We start from the raw sequence: 18,816 nt of genomic DNA, 5'->3' as shown, positions 1-18,816 counted from the left end.
ATAATGCTATATAAAAGGAGCTGCAAAAACAAAAGAAAACAAATGTTTAAAAGAATATTTAAACTTGCAACCTCTAAAAACACTCACTAAGGCCTTAACCATCTAAACCAGCTACAATTTGTGTTATTATTTTGCTAAACATATTAATATTATGTATATATACACATATAAAACAAAAAGAGTAAATGACTAAAATAGTCCCTATGGTTTGATCAAAATTACACGTTTGGTCTCTAACTTTTTTTTTTGCACTCGGATCGTCCATGTGGTTTGATTTTGTTGCGTTTTTCGTCCCTTACATACATAAAGTTAGGGACCAAATATGCAATTTTGACCAAACCATAAGGACGAAAAACGCAACAAAATCAAACCACTGGGACGATTCGAGTGCAAAAAAAAGTTAGGGATCAAACGTGCAATTTTGACCAAACCATAGGGACGATTTCAGTAATTTACTCAAAACAAATTTTTTCTAAAAAAATTAAAGTACTGAAATTTTTTTGAAAGGTATCCCGGGATCTATAGTGGATCCGTCTATGGTGTTAAACGCATGTCTTTGTTTTTTGTTTTCTTGTTTGTTTTCATACATTACCGAAATATTATTTCTACAATAATAATGTTTTTTGAGTACGTAAAAAGAGTTCAATAGTAAAAATGTGTATAAAAAAACTCATTAAGTAAATATATACACAATGCATGATATTACCCGCTCAAATTATTAAACCCTAAAGGTAAAAAGGGCATTGTGCTTATTTGTAAAATGATCTTGGGCGTGTTCGGCAAAATTAGCTGGTAGCGGATAACGGGTAGCTTGTAGCGTTTTGTTAAACTCTACATGAAGTAACATTTGGGTTTGAAATGTTTTGTTTAAATTAAACGCTAGAAGCTTGTAGTGCTGAATGAAGCTTTCTGTTCAAAACGAAGTTTTTTGTCAAACGCTAGAAGCTAGAAGCTCCGTAACGCTACTTGCCGGACACGTCCCTTATTGTAAAGTTTATTGACTATATGTGCATAAAAAAGTTAAGAACTTAAAGTTTGTATTTAATTACTTATGAAGTGTGGATGTAACCATATTTATGGAAAGTGCCTTTATAAAACAATATAGGGTTATTTCTGTAATTTACGCTTTCATTCTTGAACTTTAATCAATCATGGCGATTTTACATCGCTAACCTATGCCCTCCCCAGACACGGACGCCTTTCCTGCTAACCTAAGCCAGGTGGCGCATATAATCCCTTCACCCACACCCTACGCCGACCGCCATGCCCCTAAACCTTCTCAAACTCACCTCTTCTATTTCCGTCCACCACCACCACCACCAACGCCACCGCCATAAATGGCTACGCCGGGCAATTACCACCGGGAATTCTAGAACACTGCCTGCGATGTGCTCGGGCTGGTGGAGGATAACAACACAATTTGCACCGCAAGCTCACGTTATCAATAACAACGATAATAACAGACTAGGGTTTCGTAGTCCGAAAAAATTCAGATATTGTTCCGGGAATAAAGGAGGAAAAGTGTTTGTTGGTGGAAAAGTGAATATGGAATCGGCAAGCAGTGATAACAGAGATGACAAAAGGACAGCGGAAACTGACCACGGCTCCTCTGTCATGCCTGCATTGCCGTCGGACGACCGCCGGCACCTAAAACCTCCTCCGTCTCAACAAAATTCGTCCTCTAAATTGCTAACATTGCCTACGATCTTAACAATCGCTCGTGTCGCGGCCGTTCCTCTTTTGATCAGCAGTACGTCCCCTTCTTTCCGTTTAAATCTGATTGATTTTAGCAAGCGTCAAAAATGACAAATACTATGAATTCTCTGAATCGTTGACATCTGAAAGCTGTTCAGCAGATGTGCAATTAGATATTTTGATGGAAAAGCAAAATCTTATGAATCTAAACAAATTTGGTGAAAATCTCTTTGGTTTCTACAGAGGATTTACGCACATTAGATTGATTCATTTCTAAAATTTTGGTTTTTGGTGATCCTGTGAGTTTTGTTGAAGCATGATGCTGGTTTATGTCTTATTGTTTCCATTAGACCATAGGTTATTGTCCGTATCATACATCCTGCAAGAAAAAGAATCATAATCTCTGTAGTCTGTACCTTGTACACAACAATTTGTTAGCTTAGTTTCAATCAGGGTCAGGATCCATATTGGATATGAATCTATGATGTAGCATTTAGTTATAAAAAGATCCTGGTAAACCATTTTACAAGACTAACATATCATTTTTCCTGTTTGATTAGCTTTTCATATGAACAGTCGGTTAGGAACAACTGCCACCACTGGTATTTTCATTGCTGCAGCAATTACAGATTGGCTTGATGGGTATCTAGCAAGAAGGGTATGCATTGATATGTTTATAAACTTGTATCTTCTCATTACAAAAATCAATGAATCTTGGTTTTGTTTGTGATTGCAGATGAATTTAGGTACTGCTTTTGGTGCATTTTTAGATCCGGTGGCTGATAAGGTATGCCTTTTTTTTATCTTTCCAGTTTCAAGAATTAGATTAACAACAGATCTTCTATCTTTTATATATAGACTATAGTAAGAATTGTTTGATCATTCATGGTCACAGCTTATGGTTGCTGCTACATTAGTCTTGCTATGTACAAGACCTCCAGAGGCTGCTATTTTTGGGCAACTACCATGGCTATTGACTGTACCATCAATTGCAATCATTGGCAGGGAGGTAAATTCCTAATCTTAGCACATTGTTCATAAAAATGACAGTGATATTTTTTCATTAATTTCTAAGCTTTGATGATGCTTTTTAGATTCTTTTAAGAATCTGATCAACAATGCATGGTGTATTCCAGATAACAATGTCTGCAGTTAGAGAGTGGGCTGCTTCTCAAGGGAGTAAACTTTCACAGGTTCTATTCTATTCCTGTGAAAAGCAGTCATACTTTATATTTTTTCTTTCATTTTTAAAAAAAAAAAATAATGCATCATTTTCAGGCTGTTGCTGTAAATAATCTTGGAAAGTGGAAAACAGCTACTCAAATGACTTCATTAACCATTCTTCTTGTAATTAGAGACAGCAGGTTATTTATTCTTCATTAGTCTCTTCTAAATTTCAAGATTTGTAAATTTAAAGTTGGTAAACATTAAAAAGGGGCAAAATGGGGAAGTTGGGTATACTTTTTTTGTATACGTTTTTTGGAAATACAGTAATCTTGAGTCATGTTTTAAACTTTTTTTATCTGAAAATATGCAGTTTTACAGAAGTAGGGTTTCTTGGTACAGCAGGTGTTGGTTTCCTTTATGTATCAGCAGGGCTAGCTGTATGGTCATTGGTTGTGTATATGAAGAAGATATGGAAAGTATTGATGATGATGTAGCAACATGCAACATCAACAACTTAATACCTTGTTTCTTTCAAAACCCTTCATGTATGCAGGTTAACTTGCATCACCAAATATATCTTGTCATTTTTTTCTTTATATGTTTCGGATGCTTATTTATCAAATTAGTTGACCCGAGGTAAATTTATGCCAGGGTCTTATAAACGTGCATTGTAAACTGGTTACTTTAAGAATATCAGTTTTTTTTTTTTTTTTTTTTTTTTTTTTTTTTTTTTTTTTCATATTCTGAGGTTGATTGATAAATAATAGTAATGATGTAGATTAGTGTCAATTTAATATCAAACTGGATGGAGATATTTTGGGTTTGTCATGTGTTGTGTTTCTTGTTTAGAAAGTGATTAAACGCATATTTCAGTCTCCTTTTTTCTTCCAAAATGTTGTCTTTGAATTTTTGCTTTGGTTATGGACAAGATTTCTCTTGAATTTTCGCTTTGGTTGATGATCAAAAACTAGTAATGAGTTGAATGCATTGTCCGATGAAAATGGGTTATGAATCAACATTGTTGAGATGGGATATGTATGATGCAATTTCAGCACGGATGTAAATGGTGGAGTAGAATTATGTATTGATGAGAAAGTTCTAGTGTTGTATGGATCTGAATGTTGATCGATTAAGAAAGAGAATAAGAAGAAAATGGAAACATGGGCGGAGTTAACCATTACCAAGAAAATGTCCTATAGGATTATTTAGAGGCTTAGAATTTAAACTTGTGTTGGTATATATGAGTAGTTTAGGTACTAGCTTCGTTCCCATTATTAGTGTTTGTGGCTCTATTTTTGCCGTTTTAGCATTATTTTTTTTAACTTTCAAATGGTGTTGTTTGTTTTAACCTTTTGTATTAGTGTTAGTATATGTTTTCACTATTTGTGTACACGTTCGGTATGAAATCATCCCAAGTGTATTAACATTCACTATGCATGAAATCATCCCAAGCGTGGGTTCGTGTGTTTTGTTAGAAGTGTATGTACGGAATCGGTTTCTGTATCATGAGGTAGATGTTTACATAGTACCTTACTATTATCCGATTACTATGGAACTTGTGAGTACTGCTGTTGATAAATGTTTTTTGGATTAAAAGTTTGAAGATCTGATTTTGATTGAAGTTTTGATTTGATTTGTATAGATGATCTTGGTGTTTATGTATGTGATTAAAAAATAAACAGATTAATCAAAAAATAAAATATTAATTAAAAGTAAAAGAAGCTTTACATCATTAATGTCCATGTATTCTTGTCTAAAACTTCAAATAAGTTGGTTTTAGCAATTCTCACTAAACCACAACATCATTATCTCAAAGAGTATCATATAACAAATAAAAATTGTATTGATATCTATTTGGATCAGGAACTATCTAGTTGGTAAAGAGCTCACCACAAAAGAGTAATAGTATAACTAAGTAGAGATACTTTTGTCATTATAGACCTAAAATACGTATATGTTTACACTCCGAAACCTCAAGATAGCACCTCAGAACCAATTGTTATACTTTGGTAGTTTGGTTAAATAGACATGTCCCGCCAACAAAAATAAAAATATCTCAATAGAGAGACTTTTGATCGGTTATTATTGTTATGTAAATACTTTAAATATTTTGTTATTATAAAAAATAAAAATACATTGTCATGAGTATTCTCATTTAGAATGTTTTTCCCAAAAGATGATCAATCATTTGGTAAAGATATAAGTACGTGGACAATTCGTTACCTCATTGACTCCTTGACCACCTCTAATTGAAGCCCCTGATTAAAACTTTTGTTAAAGGAAATTGATAAGTCTAATGAAGTGATGGTTAATAACAAAAGCAATCTTTTTTTTTCTTTTTTTTTTCTTTTTTTTTTTTTGTAGACATTTAACTCTAGATAAATCCAAGTTGACACAAAGAGGTCTTCTGTTCAACATTATACTAAACTTTTTAAAGTATATTTGATTTTTATAAAAATCATTTTATATAAAAAGAATTTCTATATGAATTTTGTAGTAGACTACTAGAACAAATTTTCAAATACAACATTTTTTTTAAAAGGAACGAATAATGAAGGTTAAGTACGGAGATCAACGTGGTTGATTCAAGTTCACAAACGAAGGTGAAGGCAGAGTTGTACATCAAAATCAGATACTGTTATTACTACTTGAACATCAAATCATAAAAATGGCTGCGTTGAATCTAAGCTGCTATTATCATCTCTTTCACTCTCTTTCTCACTCCCCACCACCACGGAATGTCGCCTCTGTTTCCATTCTTCATGGTCGTAATAACATCGCTCTCTCCCCAACGCCTTTAACATTTCATCGGCAAAAGCTTCACAACAACCTCTTGGTTCTAGCAACAACAATGTCTACTAGGTAATATATCCGCATCTTTTTTCTTAATCGAGAAACCCGTAAAGAAGCTTTTAAAAGATTTAAAGAAATTTCAAATTTGTTTCATAAGTTTAGAGCTCTTGTAATCAACTAGGATGGTAGATTCTCTGTTTCTAAATTCTAATATCTGATTTGGATTTCTTGGCTGTTGTTGGAAGTGTGCAAGAGGATCTTCCGCCTGCTCTTGATTCTACTTCAGAACCACCTCCAGTCTTTGATGGAACCACTAGGTAAACTTATGAATCACCAACTGTTTGTTAAAATGCCCAAATGAACCTGGCCTAGATCGTCCAAACGGAATTCACATATTGGAGTTGGAATCGGAGTTCCTTTTCATCAAAATCCAAACTAAATTTGCTTTGATTCCAAATTCCAATTCTGAAAATGGAACTGGAGTTCCCATATGCATTTTTTAATTGTACTTATCTGAAACTAGATTCGTTCTCTAAAGATAAATTTCCTGAATTCTCTTGCTTAGGCTGTATGTATCTTACACTTGCCCGTATGCCCAACGCGTGTGGATTACTCGGAATTGCAAGGCTCTCCCTCTCTCTCTATCAATCACTATTACTTAAAAATCCTTTTGATTATTACATGATATTTACCCGTTGCTGTTAAATTATGAACAGGGATTACAGGAAAAGATTAAATTAGTTCCTATTGATCTACATAACAGACCAGATTGGTACAAGGAGAAAGTTTACCCACCAAACAAGGTGTTTTTTTACTTTTTTTGATTGGATACAAACAACAATGCACAGAGTACAAACACACAAAGCAAACTTTCATGAAATTTAAGCTGTGGTGTGTTGTTATGTTAAAAGGTGCCTGCTTTAGAACACAGGAATGAAGTAAAGGGAGAGAGTCTTGATCTCATTAAATATATCAACACCAATTTCGAAGGACCTTCACTCTATCCTGATGTAAGATTTCATCCATAAGTGAAATTAATTGCCCTAATCTTTAAAAGACTAAGCTGATTCAGTCACTTATAATTACAAAACTACAATATAGGATCCTCTTAAAAAAGAATTTGGAGAAGAGTTGCTATCATACACTGATACATTCAATAAATCCGTGACCACCTCTTTCAAGGGAGATGGGGTTGATGAAGCTGGTAGTATATATATCCTGCATTACTATTTCCTTTTGAAATTAAAGACCAGTTTTGAAAATTTAAAACTAAATATAAATATATATAACTTCAACAGGTGCTGCTTTTGATTATATTGAGAATGCTCTTTCCAAGTTTGATGATGGACCATTCTTTCTAGGTCAGTTGAGCCTGGTAAGTATTTTCACCAATTTTATTACTTTTGATAATTGATGCTGTTGAGTCATGAGATTCTTGAATAATTAATGTACAGGTGGATATAGCTTATGCTCCATTTATAGAAAGATTTCAGCCATATTTGGTAGATGTGAAAAATTATGATATTAAGGTGGGTAGGCCAAAACTTGCAGCATGGATTGAGGTACTACTACTCACTGCTCACTCTTTAAAGAGCTTGTACTGTATGCAAGATTTGTTGTACCATCTATCTAGTCTAATGTCTAAATGTCTAATGCTTTTGTGTTTGTGTTTGTGTTTGTGTTTGTGTTTGTGTTGCAGGAAATGAACAAAAATGAGGATTTCAACCAAACAAGACGTGATCCAAAGGAACTTGTAGAGAGCTACAAGAAACGTTTTTTGGTATGGGTACCCAATTATGAATTAACAGTCTAGTGTCTTAATCTTCTGTTTTCAAAGATTTATTTACGCCTGACCTGAAATATGTAATAAATTATGTCAAACATTGTGTTGTTTTTCTTGATTATGCAGTCTCCCAAATAAGGTTAAAGGTCTAACCACAGAAGAAGACAAGAGCTTGCTGCAGAGTGATTGCACCAGAAACATTGCAGGAACTCAAAAAAAAATTGCTGTTACTTTTTATATGAAATGAAGAATAATTTGTTCAAGAAATAACATGTAATGAGGAGATTTGGTAAATCTGATTTTTAAGATTGACCAACTTGTTATTATGTGGTTGGTTATGTCCATATACATATACGAATACTTATATCCATTATGCATATATCACAATCATTGTTTTAAGTTTTGTTCACCAATTATTTATAATGTATGCCTTAAAACCCTGAGTAGTCCTTGAGGACCTATCAAGATGCATATACATAACAAACAAATAGACATATTACCTTGTTAAAACTGATTGTTTTCAGAAAAAAAAAAAAAAAAAAATAATAATAATAATAATAATAATAATAATAATAATAATGGAGTTATCGTTTTTACTAGAAAATTTAGAAAATGTCTGGTTAAAACTGATTGAACTTTTTATCAGTTCCATTTTCCAGTTCTAGTTATTTCAAATAATATAATATTAAACATATTACCTACACAAAATTTAGCAAATATTGTGCATTGTTCGCAAGGAAATGCAAAAATTAAGAAATGGTCCATGTGTTATTGATTTGCATAATTTCATAAATGCCCCTGTATAATCTCAAGAAATGTAGAAATTACAGATATAATCTCCATGTAATAGTACAATCACATAAATGATCCATGAATGACTATGTCCTTACATTTTACTGGAAATAACATTTTACATTAGGCTATTCTTAAACTTTCAGTTTAATTGTGCTACATAGTTGATAGGTGGGGAGTGTGAGTTTGGATGACGGTGGGTAGGAAGTAGGGTTTTTTAATTTTTTTTATATATAAATTGAATAATTGGAAAATTTATTTTTTAGAAATACTTTGAAAAAATATGGAATCAAACGCGTTTTCTAACTTTTCATTTTATTTCAGAAAATTTCTCTTAAAAACTAAAAAAAAAAAAAAAAAAAAAAAAAAAAAAAAAAAGAATCCACAACCAAACCAGAGTTAGTTAAGCCACTTACCGGTAAAAAATGTCCTCAACCCTTTTGTTGATTTGTTCACAAACTATCATATCATTTACCAGTTTACTTACAAAGAAACCAAAATCCCAAACTGTTTTTAAGAAAAAAAAAAAAAAAAAATCCACACAAAATTATTGGCGTATGAACAGCGAGAAAGTAACTATTATAACAAGAATCCTCCTCCGCTAGGAACAGGACTGGAAAGAAGATCAAAGGGCTTCCCAAGCGCATCTTTCAGAATCGTAATCTGACCTTCTTTCATCAACACATCCTCATCAAGCGCTTCCACCTTCTTCTTCAACATCCCAACTTCCGAACTCAAAAGCATGTTATTCTCGCTGTACCTCTGCACCTCCTCCCACATCATATCCCGTTCCTCTGAAACTTTCGGTAAGATCCCATTCACAATCGACAGTTCCTTTTTGCAATCCTGCAGATTGTTTTGCAGTCGATAAATCCCCTCATCCTTTTTCATCACCTGTTTGTTAACACAAATTAGTTTTGTTTTCTAAAATTAGGGTTCGTTTGTTTTCCAGAATTGCCTACCTGCATCTCAAGCTCTTTCATCTTGTGAGTTATACAAGAAAGCGTATCCATTGCATTTTCAACTTCACATCTCAGAATATCGTTTCCTCTGACAGCAGTTGCCAGCTCAGCCTCCAGCCGCTCTACATCTACCTCTTTCGCGTACAGTTTTTCCCTCAGTAAACTTGTTATCAAAGCTTCTGCTTTCAAATCAGACTTTCCAACATCCTGCACAAGTTTAAATATAATATAATAATAACACTCTACATTAAACTGTATAAAAACGACAATTTACATTAATAAAACTTAAAAGTTGGATTATATATATATATTTTTTTACCTGAGATTCGCTGTCTGAAGTTCCTGTGGAGGACTTGGACTTGTCACGTACCACATCAGACACAGTCTGCAAACTCCTTGTTAAGCTTTCAGCTCCCCTTTTAAAACCTTGAAGTTTCATATCAGCTTCCATGATCAATTGACTATCTAACCCATTCTGTAATGCTTCATTGGTTTCCAAAGAGGAATGACATGCTCTTGCTTTGATATTTTCCAATAACTTTGAGCATAAAACCACACCATCTTTAATCAAACACATTCCTTGATTTTGCAAGCAATGAACACGGCTCCATAGTTCCTGATCAAGCTTCAAGGCGGAAAAGCCATTTTCCTTTGAACTACCTTTTAAACGGTGTAAAAGGTTTATATTTTCATGCCTAAGAGAATCTACCTCAACCCTATAAGATTCCACCTCCTTTCTCAAAGCCTGTTCAACCCCGGTTAACCTCAACTGCTCCATCTGCAACTTTGACCGCAGTTCTTGGTCAAAGTTACTATTCTCCAATGAACCATTTTTCCTCACTTCTTTACTAACTCCTTCACGCAACCCTTCAATTGTTTTCTCTTGTTCATTGCAAGTTCTGAGAAGTCTTGTAACAGCCCTATGCAACTCCTTGCATTCTTTTTCTTTCTCAATGTAGTTTCTTTTGAAACAATCCCTATCCTCTTCAGCTGCTCTGTATTTATCTTGTAACTCAGAAAGATTTTGATGTAGATTTTGATTCTCCTCAGCTACTTCCTCCATCCTTAAAGTCAAATCCTTGACTTGTTGACCCGAATGCTCAACCCTACTTTGACTATCTAACTCCCTTTCACCATACAATGATACTTCCCTTTGAAGAGACACGTTTTGTTCAGCAAGCTCCCTTACCCTCTCTCTCAACCTATGCTCTTCCATTTGGTATTTTTCAAGCTTCATTGACCATTCGGTTGACCGCCTATCCAATTCCTTTTCCAATGCCGCCTGCAACTCCTTCTTCTCTTTTTCCAGTTTCCGAGTCCGGGAATGCAATTCCGCCCTTAGTAAAGAGACCTCATCAGCTTCTTCTGATTCCTCATATTCCAAAACCCTACTGCAATCATCATCATCATCAAGCCCATCTGGAGACAAATGATTGTGGGACCCACCATAGATATCTTCTAATGTGATTGGAATGTCATGTTCGAAGTCTTTCGAGTCAACCCTTGGCAAAACACGAGACTGAGAAAGCCTTTCGATCACTTGTTTTGCTAATTTTCTTGGGGATCCATGAACAACCCCATTTTCAACCCAATCTCTAGTAGACATGTAGAGTTTGGATTCTCTGTTAGGGTCTCTGAAGGAATGTGACCTCGGTTTCTGTGTCAAACCACCACCTTCGGTAGCAGTAGGTGGTGGTGGTGATGATGGTGCTGCATATTGGAATCTTGGTGGTCTTTTTCCACCACCATTTTGAGAATGATGACCTTTAATGTTGGAATTGTTGTTTCTGTTAATCTTTTCTTGATATTGTTCACCATCAATGTATCGATCAAGAATCTTGTTTGATGCATTTGTTGAGCAATAAGATGAGCTTTCTAATGAAACATTATCGACTCCGGTATTTTCTTCAAACCATTTTGCCCTTGAATGCCTCTCGGGGGTAAGAGCTCGACTGAAACAATCAAAAATAACAACACAAAATCAAAAACCATCACAATTTTTTTTTAAAAAAAAAAAGGTATATATTTACAAAGAATGGCTAACCGTGAAGAACGAGGAGCAGATTGCTTGTGAGAGACATTACTGCTGCTGCTACAAGCAGAGTCACTTTGAGTTCTGAGCATCACACTATCAACAAAAGTTCCTGAAGAAAATGAGCGACTCCTTCTAAGATGTGGACTAGTTTGAATCTGATTTTGATCTTCAAATGCAGCCTTTTTAGATCTTGATTTATGGGTATCTTGAACTCCATCTCCAAATGAATTCTCTTTGGATTGAGATGGTGCTTGATTGTTAGATGTGGATGACTTGAAAAAGAAGAGCTTTTTCATCTTTCTATCCCTTGTAAATTTTTACTAATCACAAAACTACCTGAAATTATATAGAAATTGATTAGCAAAATGGTCAAACTATCGATAATTGAAATGAAGAACACAAGAAGAGCTTTTAGAAATAAGCTAGTGTGATTGCATTCAGACATTACCCAGATGGGATTGTTTCAAAATGATGAAGAAGATGTAGAGAAGTAAGAGCCCACAAGTTGAAAATTCCAATGCATTAAACCCTAAATTCCACAAAAGAAACGGCAACTATAAATTACTCTGATAGTAAAACAATACATGCTGACATTGACTTCAGAAAACCCTTTTTATAATCATGAAAAACAGAACCCTGAAAGAATCAATAAACGTGGATTTCATTTATGATCGAATAACATGTGTCAGTAGCTTTTCTACATACATATATCAAACTGTTCATGTGGGAAAAAAGGACCAAAGTACCCTCGTCGTCTTCATTTCTCTGATATTCTGAAACCCTAATTCTCTCAAAAACAAGAAATCCCTAAAACCCTAAAAACTCAGATATCAATTGAAACCCCCCGAAAGTGAGGGGGAATTAACATGAACAAGTCGAAATCACCACAACCATCCCTTTCAAATTTCAAAAATAGGAGTACTGATTGAGAGCGAATTAACATGAACAAGTCAAATCAAAATCATGTAATAAATAACTCAACATACGTGATTGATCAAACCCCATAAAGTCACAGACGCAATTATACACACAAAATGCAATGCACCCGACTTGTGATAGAGTTGGAGAGTTACCGATAATGGCGCTGATGAAGAACTAGCCAGCGGTGGGTGTTGCATATAGAAAAAGCGTTGATAGAGAAGGAAAGAAGAAGGTGGAATGGAAGTGAAAGAAAAAAGGAAATGGCAATGGAGTCTGCTTTTGTGGTTGTGGTCATCTTTTTGTGCTTTGTTGGCTCGCAATTAGGGGTGGATTGAAAGAGCCAAAAGTCGAGGGGGTGGTTTTGTTCATAACTGTAAAATTTGAAAGTTTCGATGCCGCGGAGACGGCGGAAGGGAGGAGCGTACTTTTTTCGGTGTAGGGATCGAGAGCGCACGGGTGCAGGAGTTATCGGTGTACCTTCATCTTCTTTCTAAACTTTGTTAATTTTTTGATAATTTCACGTTTAAGTTTACAACATTTAATTTAATAATTTGAGATAATAATAATAATAATTAATACATCAAACTATTTTGAAAAAAGTAACATATTTACCTATCAAGATCAAATGTTTTAATTTTTTTATTTTTTACACACAATAAGGATATAAATTTTATGTTTTATCGTGACTTGATATATAAAAGACGATACACATTAGAATTTTCAGATTTGTAAATCTATTTTTATACAGTTTGTTCTTTAATTATGTACATATAATTTTCTGTTTGTTAAAAAAAAATTCATAACCAATAGTGGATTCATAAAATAAGTTTGTAAATGTAGTACCATAATATATAAATTGAGTTTGCACAATTTTAGGTTTCAGTCAAAAGGAAAAGTATGCATAAATATTAATCCCTACACATAATTTTATTTTATTAAATGTCAATCTAAATAGATATCATCAATTATTTTGAAAAACTTAATTACCTTTTTTTGTTACATTGCATGTAAAAGCAAGAAAAACGTTTTGTCAGTGGAATGCAACTTTGCAAAATCAGCAACACCTACTAATAAATGTGAAAAACTTTATGAATCACAATAAATGTCTTTTTAATTATGAAATGTCAAAATTAATACCATCCGTTTAGGAGGGGGTACGTATAGTAATATATAAATTATTACGGACGTTTAATTTTTGGTTTGGACCTAAAAAAGTGATTTTGCATTTATATTAATTGACATATTTCAAAAAAAAAAAAAAAGACATTATATTTGGGAGTTTTTCAAATAAAACTCGCAGTGGCTTTTTTGAAAATAAAAACCTTTAAATGAAAAAAAAAATCAATAGTTAAAAAAAAAAAACCAAAAAAACCAAAAACAAAATAATAGTTTCATAGAAATCCTAAATAAAAATTTTTATATTATAATATATAAGTTATAAATTCTTCAAATCCTAAACCTTAAACCGAAAACTTACTTAATTGACTACATAATACTCGCTTTATGCTTGAATTTGGTTTGAACTTTGATTTGTTAGTTTGAAACCAACAAACTCACATTAAAATAATATATTTGGAAAAAAGTTTCATCTAATTTCGTCTTTTTTTATAGTTTTGTTAAGTATTGTCTACAGTCATAAGTTATTGTGTTTTTTATAAGATAAATACAAAAAATAAACCGATAATGTTTTCTTGACAGATAAAATAGAGATCAATTATTTTTGCATCATCATGTATTTTACAAGATAAGAGCGGCTTGTGTATGTATTTTAAAATATAAATTTAAATACGAAAAGCATGGTATATGGTACAATTATGTTTATCTTTTGTCATACATCATGATGCAGCATTATGCATAATCTCATCATCCATATGGATATGGGGTCCACGCAGGAGCTTCATTCCACTTTTCCATAATACCTTCGACATGAAGCCCATATAAAATGCTTGTGATCCTTCCACTAATCATGGTCCAAAGGCTAAACTAAAGTCTAAAGGTGTCATCTTTTCGTAATTATGAATTCAGTCCTTCAAGTACAAAACTTATGACAAAACAGTCCTTTCACTAAGATGATAGATATATATATTTTCTTCATGTGTTGTGCCATTTGGCTTGTATGGAAGCCATTTTCAAATGTTGTTTGAAAAATTCATACGTATCTCCATTGGTGTATCCATGCACAGATGTGACCCCTGATGTTGATGTGGAAATGATGGTTACGCTCTAACAAAAATAATAGTAAATTTATTGTCTCAATTTGAAACGAAATGGTTTATTTAAGAGAATCAATCGCTCTCATTCACAGATCACTAGAATTGATTGTTTTATTACATAAAACAAAATCACATCATAGGAAACTGTCAAACATAGAATGTGACCATGTCAATCATACAAATTTGTAAAATGTAGTGTTTTGATGATTGGTTCCCGGTTTCACAGTTGGATCAATCCCGTTTCCAATTTTTTTTAGTTTTTTGCATACATATATACATCAATCCTATTACATTAAAAAAGAAAAATAAAATGTAATAACAAAATAAAATATATTTTTAGATGAATACAAACACATAAAAAACTTCATAATATTTACCATTTTTAGTAACAAAACCACACTACTTAAGCTCTAAAGAAAGACTTATCAAATACATCAAAAAAAAACATAAAAGGTAATAACAAACCAAAATATAGTTTTAGATTTAAACACATAAAAAAAACTTTATTATATTTACCATTTTTAGTAACAAAACCACACTACTTAAACAATAGACAAAAACGTATTAAAGATTTGATATAAAGAATTTTTTGTTATTTTGAGTGTCTATAAAGTTGGTCGATATAAGTATTAGAAATCAAAATAAATGTTTAAATAGATGTAAAAAAAGGTAACAAAAGTTCATTCCAGTCTAAAAATATGCATTAAACTGATGCTGGTTGACCAGTTTCCTTACAGGCTGATATAAACCGAATTTTAAAACTTCGGTAAAATGTAATGTTAAATTAACAAATGTAAAGTATTTCAGTGGGAAGGATTGAAGCATGCTGATTTGTAAAAGGGAGACCATTATTTGCATCTACTAACATAATTATATCCGATAATTACAAATGATTAGTCGATTTTAAATTTTGTTAAAACAAGTGAATTATTTAAGCCTAGATTGTTTTGGGACATTTCCATCATTTAACATCCCTAAAGCAGAAAAAAGAAGTCGAAAAACAGAAAAAAAATATAACAAATCAAGTAGCTCCAGTTATATCTTGTTTAACATCATCATCCATCACTCATACTAGTCCAAAATCAAGAAAGTCATAGTTGAGAATATATTTCCTCAATCCTTAAAAAGTTGGCAAATTCACCATTTTGATTTAACCAGATTCACTCCCCTCTGGTGAAGCATTGTTGACATCATCATCCTCCTCAACAGGTGTCCCAGTCCCACCATTGCCTCTAGGAGCAGGGCTAGGGCTCCTACTGTGTCCATTTTCTTCAACAGGGACACCATCATCACCCTCCATGGGACTCCTACTCTTGGGCCGCCTTGGTGACGGCGATGGTGATCGTGATGGTTGCAGGGCGGCGGTTCTGTCATCAGGCGATGGGCTGCTGCTGCGCTTCCTCCCTTTCGATGGTGGTGGTGAAGCCCCCCTGTGTCTCCTTGGGCTTCTCGATCTTCTTTCTGCACGTTCAATGCTCCTCTCTCTCTCCCTCTCCCGCTTTACAGGTGACCTTGATTGGCTATTATACATAATTCAATCAAAATAACACTAATTAATAATTAAAATATTACACAAATAAATGAAAGCATGTGGGTATTTCTAGCATTTAACAATAAAGACAAAGTAACCTGTAGCTGCGACTCCTGCTAAAACTACGACTGCGGCTTCTTCCACGCCTAGGTGGCGATGGGGTCCGCGAGTAACTTCTTCCACGCCTGCTATCAGCACTTGATAACAAACAAACAAACAAAATTAAATTTTTCATTAATCAAATACTAATAATAATTAATAAAATAGCTTACTTGACTTTCTTTGGGCTATTTTGACAATTCCTTTCTATATGACCACGTTCACCACATCGATAGCATTTGTTCTTCCAATCACCAGCTTTACAGTCACGAGCCCAATGCCCATCAAGCCCACAATTAAAGCACCGCCCTGACCCCGGTGGAGGACCTCTCCCAAGAAACTCACGAGAACCACCATCACGGCCACCACCGTCACGACCACCACCATCACGCCCGCCGCCGCCACCGCCACGTGGAGCCTATTAAATTACAAAAAAATATATATATATATGTATTTTAATTGTCACAAGAAAAAAAAAATTATATCAAAATTTTGGAAATTTCATTATTGATTTACCCCTTTAGCAAACTCCACCACTATTCGGCTTCCATCAACATCACGACCATTTAAGCTATATCTTGCATCATCAGCATCTCTTGCATCGCTGAATTCCTATAAGGGTATAAACAGAGAGAGAGGAGGGAAACGGTAAAATATATCAAGATAAGGGGTGGAATATTAAAAAAAAGAGAAAGAAAAATTACATACCACAAAGGCAAAGTCGCGCTTCATATCCACATCGCGTATTCTGCGTTAAATGGATTCCAGAAATAGTAAGGCCATCACATCATGACATTAAGTACCCACAAAGGGTTTTGATACGTTTACTTCGCCCCTCAAAGATGAACTAAACACCAGTTTTGAGATTGTTTGCCATTTCCATCAAAAAAACACGCAAAACAATTTAGAAAGATTCGCCAAAAGTCTCCCTACAGAATCTCCCCACCAAGGGCAACCTCTCACCATAGACCTTCATAAAGATCATTCAAGTTAATTTTTTTACTTGATGGATGGCACTTTTTTTTTTCTTTTTTAAAACGAGGGGTTGTTGAATATATCAAAAACTAAGCCAGTAATGGCAATGGTTTAGTTTTGTACACACCTTCAAGTAGAATGTCCAAGAAGGAAAAGGGCTATGCAAAACTACTAGTACTACCCAAAAGTGAATAAAGGAAGGTACAATGGTGCATAGACATCATTGAGGCTTATGTAACATGATGAACATAGAGGGATATGCATAACTATATCAAACAGACAGATCACAGAAATAGAGTGTTAATAATAGTTGATAGTTGAATGCTAACCTTCCATATCTGCTAAAAATGTCTTCCAAATCACGCGATCTTGTACGTGAAGCCAGGTGGCCAACATAGAGACGAGTGCTGCCATGGCGATCATCATAACGAGGCATATTTCCTACATAACAATAAAGATTATTAAAAAGCAATAACATCAAACAATTTTTTCAGAAGCAAACAACCACCTTGAATCTTTATAAGAGAATAAAACATAGCTTAATGAACAAATCAGAATCCCTCTTTGCACTATTTTGATGATAATTGCAAATGGGTGGACATTTAGGCAATGTAACATGTACACCAAGTTCCCAAGTAAGCATACAATACAACCCATGTACCCAAGAATTCGTAAAAATTTACTTGTTCAGACATCTGACTATGCATCCCCAAACATTTTAGCAAATACAAAAATTAGAAGTTAAAAAATTGTCATATTTTATTGTTCTTTTCCATCAGAAAGACTAAATTCTTAAATGATGATGGCTATCACTCCTAACTAAAGACAATAAGGTTACAAAAGAGTTAAAGATTATTAGGATGAATTGCTCAATTGAAACATTAAAGAGCATGTAGAGGAACCGGTGACTCTTTTATTGACACAAGTAGAAATTTTGTATGATTTGCATGTTGAATGTAAAGAAAGCGCTTTGATAGATCAAAGCAAGTAAACCTCCAAGGTTTGAACCATCCTTATTAAAGGAAACAAATTCTGTTAAAAATTGAAAATAAATATCAATTTCGAAGTCCAAGACAATCCGTTCGCTTTTCCCGAAGAGAGCGTAATTTATAGCCAAGTCGTCTAAAACACCAAAGAGGTTAGAAAGATTATACAGATTGTTTTTATATCAACACAGAAACATATAATAATCAAGAAGAACAAAAGAATATCCTGAATGTAAAGTAAGGAGAAAAAACATGAAGTTAACAGATCCAGATCCACCAAACTAAAACCTTTGAAATTATATCGATTCAAGTATTGCATATAAGCGCACAAGTAGTAAAGAATATCGAAAAACCAGATGCCCGCACACAAGGAGGTACCTGAAGAAGGCGGAAGTTCGTACAAAACCCTAGATTTGAGTTTCTCGCTTTTTGGGAGTCCGGAAAGAGATAAAAGACTTTGACTGATTTATATAGCGATTGGATGTCCAAATCCGCAGTTTTTTTTTATTTTTTTATTTGGATTTTTTTAGGTATATTAAAAAAATATAAAATACAATGCATCCATCTCCTGATTAGTTTTCAAATTGAAAATATATTATTTAAAAGGTTTAAAAAAATCATATAACAAGTTTCTTAGGTGGCATTTGGATCGTATAATGTTTTTAAATATTTGAAATTTATCAAAAAATTGAAATCTATAAGGAATTGTAATTCAATTTCATGTTTTGTTTGGTTGACATTAAATGAGATTTGAATCTAATTTTATATATTTGTTTGGTTGGCTAGAAATAGAATTGAAATAATATAAAATAGCATAATTGTCCTTGTTTTTTGCTTCATTTTATTTTGTTTTATAACTTATAT

At 33.6% G+C, this 18,816-nt stretch overlaps 4 protein-coding genes across 6 annotated transcripts; 2 read left to right on the top strand and 2 right to left on the bottom strand.

Annotated features, from left to right (window-relative positions):
• The first annotated feature begins 1,134 nt into the window (after positions 1-1,134).
• On the top strand, positions 1,135-3,575 carry LOC111888285 (CDP-diacylglycerol--glycerol-3-phosphate 3-phosphatidyltransferase 2). Its single transcript, XM_023884435.3, has 7 exons — positions 1,135-1,750; positions 2,256-2,353; positions 2,432-2,482; positions 2,591-2,704; positions 2,832-2,888; positions 2,974-3,059; positions 3,233-3,575. The coding sequence occupies exons 1-7, from the start codon at positions 1,264-1,266 to the stop codon at positions 3,354-3,356; spliced, it is 1,017 nt and encodes a 338-aa protein (XP_023740203.1). The 5' UTR covers positions 1,135-1,263; the 3' UTR covers positions 3,357-3,575.
• Positions 3,576-5,413: 1,838 nt separating this feature from the next.
• Positions 5,414-7,847, top strand: LOC111888287 (glutathione S-transferase L3). Its single transcript, XM_023884439.3, has 10 exons — positions 5,414-5,724; positions 5,901-5,972; positions 6,221-6,281; positions 6,372-6,458; positions 6,567-6,665; positions 6,757-6,859; positions 6,954-7,030; positions 7,110-7,217; positions 7,355-7,435; positions 7,565-7,847. The coding sequence occupies exons 1-10, from the start codon at positions 5,531-5,533 to the stop codon at positions 7,574-7,576; spliced, it is 894 nt and encodes a 297-aa protein (XP_023740207.1). The 5' UTR covers positions 5,414-5,530; the 3' UTR covers positions 7,577-7,847.
• A 795-nt stretch (positions 7,848-8,642) lies between these two features.
• On the bottom strand, positions 8,643-12,590 carry LOC111888275 (uncharacterized). 3 transcript variants are annotated; one of them, XM_023884416.3, is made up of 6 exons: positions 12,301-12,590; positions 11,676-11,756; positions 11,237-11,563; positions 9,512-11,144; positions 9,193-9,399; positions 8,643-9,124 (listed from the first exon to the last, which is right to left on the bottom strand). In XM_023884416.3, the coding sequence occupies exons 3-6, from the start codon at positions 11,521-11,523 to the stop codon at positions 8,810-8,812; spliced, it is 2,442 nt and encodes an 813-aa protein (XP_023740184.1). In that variant the 5' UTR covers positions 11,524-11,563; positions 11,676-11,756; positions 12,301-12,590; the 3' UTR covers positions 8,643-8,809. The 3 variants fall into 3 exon arrangements, with proteins under 3 accessions (XP_023740184.1, XP_023740185.1, XP_023740186.1); XM_023884417.3 differs by lacking the exon at positions 12,301-12,590 and adding an exon at positions 12,214-12,249; XM_023884418.3 differs by lacking the exon at positions 11,676-11,756.
• Positions 12,591-15,373: 2,783 nt separating this feature from the next.
• LOC111888263 (serine/arginine-rich splicing factor RS2Z33) lies at positions 15,374-18,481 on the bottom strand. The gene is made up of 7 exons (XM_023884402.3): positions 18,331-18,481; positions 17,296-17,407; positions 16,700-16,739; positions 16,508-16,603; positions 16,165-16,409; positions 15,991-16,089; positions 15,374-15,881 (listed from the first exon to the last, which is right to left on the bottom strand). The coding sequence occupies exons 2-7, from the start codon at positions 17,400-17,402 to the stop codon at positions 15,512-15,514; spliced, it is 957 nt and encodes a 318-aa protein (XP_023740170.1). The 5' UTR covers positions 17,403-17,407; positions 18,331-18,481; the 3' UTR covers positions 15,374-15,511.
• Between the last annotated feature and the right edge of the window lie 335 nt (positions 18,482-18,816).

Source organism: Lactuca sativa, chromosome 2 (genome assembly GCF_002870075.4).
Source record: "Lactuca sativa cultivar Salinas chromosome 2, Lsat_Salinas_v11, whole genome shotgun sequence".
NCBI lineage: Eukaryota > Viridiplantae > Streptophyta > Magnoliopsida > Asterales > Asteraceae > Lactuca > Lactuca sativa.
The sequence above is the reverse complement of the archived record's forward strand: the minus strand, read 5'-3'. Positions and strand labels throughout refer to the sequence as shown.